The sequence below is a fragment of the Solanum dulcamara genome, chromosome 8 (genome assembly GCF_947179165.1).
Source record: "Solanum dulcamara chromosome 8, daSolDulc1.2, whole genome shotgun sequence".
NCBI lineage: Eukaryota > Viridiplantae > Streptophyta > Magnoliopsida > Solanales > Solanaceae > Solanum > Solanum dulcamara.
Window position 1 is genome coordinate 3,625,148 of NC_077244.1, and position 10,205 is coordinate 3,635,352.

At 28.5% G+C, this 10,205-nt stretch overlaps 1 protein-coding gene across 1 annotated transcript; it reads right to left on the reverse strand.

Annotated features, from left to right (window-relative positions):
- Positions 1-483: 483 nt before the first annotated feature.
- LOC129900645 (protein PMR5-like) lies at positions 484-6,750 on the reverse strand. Its single transcript, XM_055975658.1, has 5 exons — positions 6,285-6,750; positions 5,527-5,698; positions 4,454-4,632; positions 3,485-3,643; positions 484-985 (listed from the first exon to the last, which is right to left on the reverse strand). Exons 1-5 carry the CDS (start codon positions 6,710-6,712, stop codon positions 649-651), a joined length of 1,275 nt encoding a protein of 424 aa, XP_055831633.1. The 5' UTR covers positions 6,713-6,750; the 3' UTR covers positions 484-648.
- Between the last annotated feature and the right edge of the window lie 3,455 nt (positions 6,751-10,205).

Sequence of the window (10,205 nt, forward strand, 5' to 3'; positions counted from 1 at the left end):
TGTAGTGGAAGAATTGTTCAAATGCCACAAAAAATTAATTGAGTTGGATTCCAAATTTTACATTTTTTTTATATATATTTATGAAAACACAACCGACAAAACCTACACAAACTGCCTTTTTATAATTTTTTTATGTAAGAAATTCGAGGTAGTCCGTTAGTTTCCTTCATTTTTTAATTTAGTTGAATCTGTCGGTTTTGAATCGATTTAGATAAAAAAACCACAATCATCAGTCAATTTTGATCCTCAATTTTTAACATTTTCTTAGTAGTGTCCCCTTGGGGTGAGATTCTTTCTCGAATCTTGCAAGAATGTAGAATACTACTTCATGCATCAATCCCACCCATATAAAGGAGTAAGGGCGAAAGACCTATTTAGCCATACATACCATAAAACTCACACTTGTAAAGGCTGCCCCATTTTCTTTTGGACCACTTGTCAAGAAGGCAACAATTCAGCAAAGAAAGCTAACAAAGAGAACAATTGTCAAAATAACATTGGATGGATTAGCTCACCAACTTAATGGATATGGATCGTATGACCAAAGTTAAATAAAATGGACCACAAAAAGTAAATAATTACATTTCTTTTAAGCATTTACACCAATAGGAATTGTCTTTTCTATTGATTGGTGACAACTACTAAAAGCTAGAAGAAAAGGGCAGTGTAAAATAGTTGATTCCAAGTATCAGGCAATCCAGCAAGACACCAATGACTACAATCAGCAGAGTGATCAGGATTTGCCCTTTGCTCTGAAGTGAGTGCACCACTATAGATAGAAGGGTGTGCATCTTTTCTCATAGCTGATAGAAATGTTATGTCCAAAAGAAATGGAGGGTTGTTCATGTCTCTTATTACCTCCTTCAACACCACCATTTGATCCGGGAACGTGCCCGGATATGCCGTGCCGGTCATCGGCACGGTCTCGCCATAACAACTTCTCGCTGATGATGTGGTCGACGTGCCGGTGGTCCAATCACTTGGGCTAACATAATTCGAAAAAGTGTTAGTACAAAGCACAATTTGCAAATAACTATTGTCATGAAATTTTAGATTCCGTAAGTGGAATTTTATGATAGTGGCTATTTTATAGTTACGAGGCTAAAAAGTGTCTAGTTGGCATTATTATTGCGTTAGTATATCATATTATTCATTGTATTGAGTAGAGTGTCAAAATTAATAGACTAATATGTCATATACAATTATTTGTGTTTAAAAAAATCTTTTGTAGAAATGTACGATACAACTATTTACAATAAACTCTTTATGTTCCGATTCTATCTAATAAGAACTTAATGCATCAATCTACCTTTATTTTAAATATAATATTATGTTAACAACCTCAATTAAAATTTCAAATTGTTTAGATAGAAAGTTGTTGTTTATTTATTATATTATTATAAAGCTGCAACATACGTCCAGATTCAATTCTCTCTCATAAATCAAACACGTAAAACCATTTTATCGATCAAATTATAACATCTTTACTTATTTTGATACCATATAAGATTGTGTTAACTAGTTAACCTAAAAAGTTTAAATTATTTATTTGTTTCCAATTTACAATAACATAATAGGTAACCAATAGTATTATTTTATAGTGCATAGTGCATAATCATATGTCAATATGCCACCAACCAGACAAGTGACAAAACATGTCAATAACTACTCCTAGAATAGGCCAATAATAATGTTTTGAATTATTAATATTATTATTAAACAAAACGGTTTGACAACTGATTTAATTAGATCGTCTTGTTTCAACTAATTAAATCAACAAAATAGTTTGACAACTATATACAGAGTTGTACACACTAACGTGAACAATAATGCTATAACAAATAAATGATTTGGAATAATAATATATTATATTAGATTTAATGACAATAATATAATATAAATATTATAGCAATACTTTATATAAATATTGCTAAAGATTTTAGTAATTTTGAGTGTAATGATATTAACTCAATTACCACTAAAAATTTTGACGACAATATTACATATTATTGTCATTGAATATTTTTTTGCTGTAGTGTATATAATTTGAGTTTCTAGACGTACACATAATTTGAAGGATCCCTTTTTTTTTTAATTATTATTCTTGCAAATCATTAAGGCAACCATTGTAATTCAAGGTCATGTGTTGGATTTATTTATTTTTAGTAATTCCTCCATCTCATTTTATTGGATTCTATACAAAGTTTAAAAAAGAATAATTTTTTTTCTTAAAAATAATCTATAATCTTAAATAAGTAATGAATATTTGTGTGATTATACATCACCTCATTACGATATTAATAGATCAGTAAGTTTTAATTTAGACATATTAGGAGTATTGCATTATTGAACTCATCGATAATTAACACAAATTCATTGAAGTTTCAATTATTAAAGAGACATTATCATGTGAAAATTGCTAATATCAATGAAATACTAAAGATTATTGACGTAATTAATTTTTGAAATGTGTCATAGTTGTCGAGAAAATGCTAACTTTCACAATAATTCTTACAACAAATTGTCTTACTTTTATTTTTAGTCTATTTTAAAAAAACTTTTTAGTAAATTTTTAATTTTGACTTTTCACATAATATGTTTAAAATTATAAAATTAAAGAATATTTGATACATTTAATATATCTTTGATTTAAGATTATAAAATTTAAAAATATTATTTACTTTCTTAAATTTTATATCAAATCAAAATATGACAAATAAAATGGAATAGAAGAAATAATTATTTTTTTAAAAAAAAACAATTAATTTCCCCTACACATCTTATCCAAAATACTTTTCAAATAATTAATGTTGGCTTTGTCCAACTTGTGAGTGCTAATAATTTCATAGCTAAGATGATTCATGACAGCTATGATGGGGCAAGTGGCTTTAACTAATAGTAGTAAGTAAAAGTTTTTTGTTTTTTACCTTGACAATTACACCTTTTTTAAAAATAAAATAATATATATATATATATATATATATATATATATATATATATATATATATATATATATATATATGTAGATGTCCTTTTTCAATTTGACACGAAACTTATATATCCAAAAAGAATTTTTTAAATCTTATAATCTTAAATATTTAATAAAATTTGTGTAGTTATAAACTTCAAAAGCTTATGATCTTAAATATGTTATTTTGAAAAATATATATAATCATAATAATTTTGTCATTAATTAAGGCTAAAATAAAAACTTCACGTTAAATTATTTCTAAATTCAGAAGAGTGTTCTCTTTTAAATAAACTAATAAATAAATACTATCATTTTCATTTAGAATGGAGGAAATATTAAAGTGGGTCTCAACCTCAATCTTTAGCATATGTCTCAGCCTCTTAAGAATGAAAAAACTTCTGATAGAGATCGTCTTACTATTTATTTAATGCGATTTTGTATTAGTCAGATCGATAGGTTTCAAATATATACCAAATAATTAAATAACAAAAGAGAGAGGGTGTGTAGACATACTTGTAATGTGTAGGTGAAATACCCTGAAAGAATAGTTTAGTTCTACTTTTGTCAATATTGGCATCAATCCATCTTGCCCATGTCCTTAAGCCTTTCTCTAGTGCCACTAGCCTATCCATATCTTCATACAATTTGCCTCCTAAATCCATGTAGTCCCACCTGCATATTTGATGTGTAAAATTTATTTTCGTGAATCTAAATTTAGTTGAGTTCTAATACGAGTAATGAATAAAAAAACAAACTAAAAAAGTATTACCACATTTAATTTCAACCTTAAGTCATGTCAACCATTATCACACATTATCCTAACTTCATTTGATTCACAACTAGTACTTAATATAGTTTGAAAAAGAAAAGCGGAATACTAACATCTTTTCAAAAGTTCACAACCATCACATTAATTTATGTAGCATTTTTTGCTTTTTCAAAAAGAAAAGTACTTTTTCTATTTTAATTTATGTAATATTTTTTTAAATAAACTAAGACGAAGAAGTAACATTTTCTTAAATAAAAAAGAATTAGAGAAATAAATTGAAACAGATGAAGTAACTTTATTTGGATGAGACTAACATGACATTCAAAGACGTGGGGATTTCAATTACATTTAGTGATGTCTAAAAAAGAAACAAACTAATAAAATATATATAGGTAAACTGTGAGTGTGACCGACAAAGTTTAATCCAATTGAGATTTTAAAAGAAAGAGAAAGAGTTGAGCAATAAATGTCAAAAAGTGATGTAGGGCATGTTAGTAAAATGATAGAATTTTTCTGTTTTATAACAAAATTTATAAAAAAAAAAAGTTTTGCTGAGCCTATTTTAGTTATATTCTAAAAATGTAGTCTCTTTTTGATTCAAATTACATTGTGGCTTAGAAATAGTAAATATCTGATAATATCACGTAAATTAGAACAGAAGAAAGTTGAGCAAAGGAATGTCAAAAAGTGAATGTGAGGCATGTGTATATTACCCTTGGAGAGCCCCTTTGTGAGTCCACCAATGGCCAGTATTGAAAGACAAGACATCTACACCTCTCCAAGCATTGGAATTCTTAGTTATATCATCCAATCTCAGTATTCTCTTCCCTTGCACTAAATCAATGTCTACTAGATATGGTGTTCTGTAAAATGACACAGACACTCCATAATCCTGTCATCATTCACAAAATTTAAGGTCAAATTATTGAATACTAACACTCAATTTGTCAAACAATGGGAACATATACTCCAGTCTGTTTCGATTTATGTAACATTATATCTTTATTAGTTCGTTTAGAAAAATATAATATATTATTACATATGGACACATATTACTATTGATTTTTTCATTTTACGCTTAATGAGAAGTTTTTTTTATAGCCATGGAAAATTTTATATTGAATCGGATTGTGTCACATAAATTGATACGAATGGATTATATATGTATGTATTACAAAGAGTGTACACATTAACACAATGTAGAATATGTTTACACTTTCTGTATAATATATTAATACATTGTAGCATATTATTTGTCCTATTTTTCAGGTTACTATTCAATATACGGGTCATGGACAATTACACATGGTTATCTCTTAGGTGATTTGATATGTAAGAATTTCTCGTATACAATTAAGGTCCCGAGGTTATAGTCATGAGATTATAATCTTGAAATTAATTTATTCCGACTCTTAGGAGTGATAACATAACATCAAATTTAAGGTATAAATTTATATTATCATTAGTTATATCTTCAACCAAAAAGTATAAATTTAATCTCAAACTTAATTCTGAAATATCTATCTTATCTTGTATCTACCAAACGACCCCCTCAGTGTATAATAGTTAATCCTAATATATATTCAAGAGCTCAAGTGCAACACACATCCTACGAATCATATTTACACAATCAAATCACTTATAAAATACCTGATTTACAAGTAATTTACTAACACACGTTAATAATTTGCTATCATAAATTCAACTATATTTATTAATAGTATATGAATCGTGAATGTATATAACTTAAATCCGACCTAGATAGAGAGAATAAAAAAAGGCTAACCAAGAATTTGAAAGTAGAAATAGGGTCACCCGTGATGATTTGTGTTTGAGCTCGTGGGACAGCTGCTGAAATCATACAAATCAATGACTGCCATTGGTTTCTTCCTAATGAATCTCCAACATACATCACTGTCTTTCCTCTCATTCTCATCAAAAAGTCTACACCATTAAACCTAAAAAAAAAATAAAAAAAATAAATATATATATATATATATATATATATAATTGAACTTATTATATTTAAATTTTGAATAAAAATTTATTCAAGAACTAAAGGTCCAACCTATCAAATTCAAATTTTGAATCCGCTTTTATTTAATAATTTTAAAAAAGGTAACTATGCTAAAACATAATTAAATTACATTAATATCATAAAAAGTTTACTAGTACACATAACTTAAATTTAAAGTTAGATACAAAATGCATTCAAATATCCAAACTTTATTAAAGAAAACAGAGTTGCAAGTACCTAAAACTTTATTCAAGAACTAAAGTTTAAACAAATTAAATTTATATTCTGAATTCGCTTATGTAACAACATAAACAAGTTAAATTACATTGACATTGCAAAAAGTTATTTTATCACCAGTGCAATAACAATAATAATATATTCAGTATAGTTTTACAAAATGAAGTCAAACATTCTCCCTACTTCTTCTTGTAGACCCTCCGGCCCTCCACTCAAGAAAAACAGTCCAACAAAAAAAATACAAGAAACAACAGATAATAATAGAAATTGCATAGAATTTTGTAGTCTACCTGGAAATTTCACAATTTGCTGGTTTCCATCTATATTTGAGGTAATCAGTGTCTGGTCTTCCATACATTTGACAATTAAATTGTGAATCAATAATTGGGCAAGAAGAAGATTGATACAATGGATAAGTTTCATCATAAACCCAACTACCCATAAACAAAGAACATGAAGTTAAATTTGCCAAAATCATAATTGGCTTTTTATGATTTTGGTGGTTCTTTAAACTTGCTAATGAAAGTACATAAAAAAAATGTAGTAAAAAAAGACATAACAGAAATCTAAAGGAAAATGATTTAGTAGAAGAGGAAGAAGAAAATTTTAGAGAAGAGAAAAGATTCATTGGAAGTAATAGAAAACAACAGAGAGAAGAAAAGAAAAGTGGGAAAGTAGAAAGAATATTACTTACTATTAATGCATGTACTAGTATCATATTATATAAAAGGATATGGGCAAGGGAGGGAATGGGAATTTTTGTTGCTTAGTGTGCATGTGAAGATAACTTTGATTCTTAGTAAATAATGGAGTCGGATTCAGAATTTTAAATGCAAGTATTTAATATTGGAGTCAGAATTTTAATTAGGGGATTTAAAATTTGAAGAAGTAAATATATAAATTAGTAGAAAGTGATTCGACATCTATTATTATATACATAAAAAGAAATATTTTAATCATGTACATATAGTATAATTTTTCGTCAAAAGGGGTTGACCCCCCTGATCATAAGATGGCTACGCTCCTGCAAGTATCATTATATATATATATATATATATATATATATATATATATAAAGCTAAAAATTAATCTTATATATACAATGTTATTTTACAACCAAAGTGAATTGAACCCTTTCGATTCACCTAGATCTGCCCATGGCAACAATAATATATACTTCTTCTGTTATGTGATTGTGTTTGACTATATATGAATTTTTTTTTGGCAACATTTCAAAAAAGTACCTTGGTAATAAATAAAAACATGCATGGTGCACCTAATAAGTGAAACTAACAGGCCGTTTAGATTGACTTATAAGATGTTTTCAATTTTTTTAATTATTTGACTGGTCAATTTAAAGTCATTTTGTGCTTAAAATAAGCCCCAATAAATAGTTGGGTTTATTTGGATGAACTTATTTTAAGCAGTTTATAAATTGAAAACAGTTTATAAGTCAAAAAAAAAGTTGGTCTGCACCTACTTTTTTTAAAAAAACTCTTAAGCAGTTTTCAACTTATAAGCTGCTTAAAAATAAGTCAATCCAAACAGGCTATAAGAGGCCGTTTGGATTGGCTTATAAGCTGTTTTCAGCTTTTTTGAGTGTTTGGCTGACCAACTTAAAGTCATTTTGTGCTTAAAATAAGCCTCAATAAATAATTGGGTTTATTTGGATGAACTTATTTTAAGTAGTTTATAAGTTGAAAACGGCTTATAAGTCAAACAAAAAAAAGTTGCCCTGCACCTACTTTTTTTTTAACTTATAAGCTGTTTAAAAATAAGTCAATCCAAATATGCTATAATTATCTTTTGACGAATAGATTCTGATAGAGAATTTTTTTGTATTTTAGGAAAGACGATTTACTGAAATTTAGATATTAAATAAATTTTTAAATATGAATACATGATTTTATCAAAGATAAATTATGTTGAACTTCTAACTAAAACTCTATCTCCGTTCCTAAATTATAATAATTCCCCCATTTTAAAAAGAATGAGTTCTTTTTTTTTTAATTTATTTAAAAAATGAATGATCCCTTTTTCTTTTTTTTGGCAAAACTATAATTTCAATTTTCCACGTGAAATGTTTAAGGTCACAAGATTAAAGGAAATTTTGGTATATTTCACATAACTTTAATTTAGGACCGACCATAAGATGATTTTTTAAAATTTATTTTCTTGAACTCTATGTCTAGTTAAATTAAATTATTTTTTTAGAATGGAAGGAGTATGTTAAATTACATTATTAATATTAGGTGAAACGCATCGGTGGCCCCCTAAAGTTGACACCAACTTTCACTTAGACACCTAAACCAGGAGATGTTCATTTTAGACACCTCAAGTAAGGCTCTGATGTGTCATTTTGACACTTTTTTGACAATCACCAAAATATATTAAGTGTGTGTAATGCATTCGTCTGACGTGTCAAAAATAGCGAATTAAATAAAGACACGTGACATATATATCAAATAATGACTTTTGAATAGAAAAAAATAACCAATATTTTGATGACACGTGGCATCTTTTTATCCCCAAAAATAAAAATTAACAACTATTAACCCACCCACCCCGCCGTCATCTTCTCCAACCCCTCCCCCACCCCGCCGTCATCTTCTCCAACCCCACCCACCCCAACCCCAACCCTCCCCCATCCCACCAGATCTTCTTCTCCTCCAACACCCCACCAACGCTATCCATATCATCTAAAGAGAAAAATATGGAGCTATAATGGCAAACAAAAATATAAATCAAATTGGGTCAAAAAATTCGATGAACCTTCATTTTTTCCAGCAAGATTAATACAAATCTAAAATTACTCACTAATTAACCCCCATCCCCACACCTTATCAGTGGTCTTCCAACACCACCCACCCCGCAGTCGTCTTCTCCAACCCCACCCAACCCCACCCACCCCAACCCCAACCCCAACCCCTCCTCCACCCCACCTAAGTACAACCAAGAGCCAAGAAAAAATAATCGAGATGCCCACTATTCAAGTTGTTTGGAATCCATCCAGGTTTGCCACCTTGAGTTGTAATAGATGTTACTTTTGTCAGTTTGAAAGAGCTCAAGTAATTATCCAAAGCAGTGGTCAACAGAGACAATGCACTGCATAAGCTATGAATTTAAGTTTTTTTTCTTTTTTTTTCTCCTCATTCACATGGCTCCAATTAATTAACGGCGGAAACAGTAAATAGAGAAAATGAAAGGTTAATTAATAAGTAAGAGGTATGGTTGACAAAAATGGAGCTAAATAATCAAAATAAATTCGTGCTAATTGATTTTGCAGGTATTTCTTGGAAACTCAGTTGAATATCTCTTCAAACAATGCTAAAAAATGAAGAAGAACAACAACAACAATTTTTTTTTTTAAAGAAAAACAGTTTCTACGCGCCTCAGATAGGTAGAAAACACGCGAGGTGTCAACTGTCAAAAAAGTGTCAGGATGACACATTCGATCCTTACTTGAGGTGTCTAAAATAAACATCTCGTGATTTAGGTATCTAAGTAAAAATTGATGTCAATTTTAGGGGTCACCGATGGGTTTCGCCTTAATATTATAAAAATGATTTACATGCTTCACGTGTGTTACTACCCTAAAAAGTGAATTAGAGGCGGCTGGTGGAGGTGGACTCGTGACTACAATTTATTTCATCACAATTATTAAATCTTGAAAAATTGGACCAATTATTGTCATTATTTTAGCCACTTGGGTTTGATTTAACCTCTAAGTAATTAATGAACTCTACTTTAACAATTACTCGTGATTAGTCTTTTTGTCTCTATCATCTGTATCAATTTGTGTGTTATGATTAGGGTGTGCAAAAATCAAATCAATTAAAAAATTGAATTGAAAAAGATGTTATTGAATTATTGTTATTGGATTAATAAATTTTTAATGGTTTTATATAAAAAAATTGTTGGGTTATTGATTTGATATTTGTTTTTTAATATTGGGTTATTGGATAAATCTATATTCCATTAAGATATATTTAATTCAAGAAAAAATTTATATATGGCAAAAAATTTAAGCATAATTACTCCATATGGAAACAGGTAGTCGTCAACATGTCTGCTTCCTAGATAGGGGCATTTTAGTCATTTTGTACTTTTTATATTTTAATTTATTTGTCTTGTTTTCTTTTTTTAGTATGTTATATATTTAAAAATTACATAAAAGGTATTATAAATCACAATAATTAACAACTTAAAAT

Bases quoted from the DNA above. Each gene is read 5' to 3' on its own strand.
- LOC129900645 (XM_055975658.1), bottom strand. From the start codon at position 6,712: ATGATACTAGTACATGCATTAATAGTAAGTAATATTCTTTCTACTTTC. The intron at 5,699-6,284 runs GTAGACTACAAA...TTTTTTTTTTAG, and splicing joins GCAAATTGTGAAATTTCCAG to GTTTAATGGTGTAGACTTTT. The intron at 986-3,484 runs GTATGTCTACAC...GAATTATGTTAG, and splicing joins ATTTCACCTACACATTACAA to CCCAAGTGATTGGACCACCG.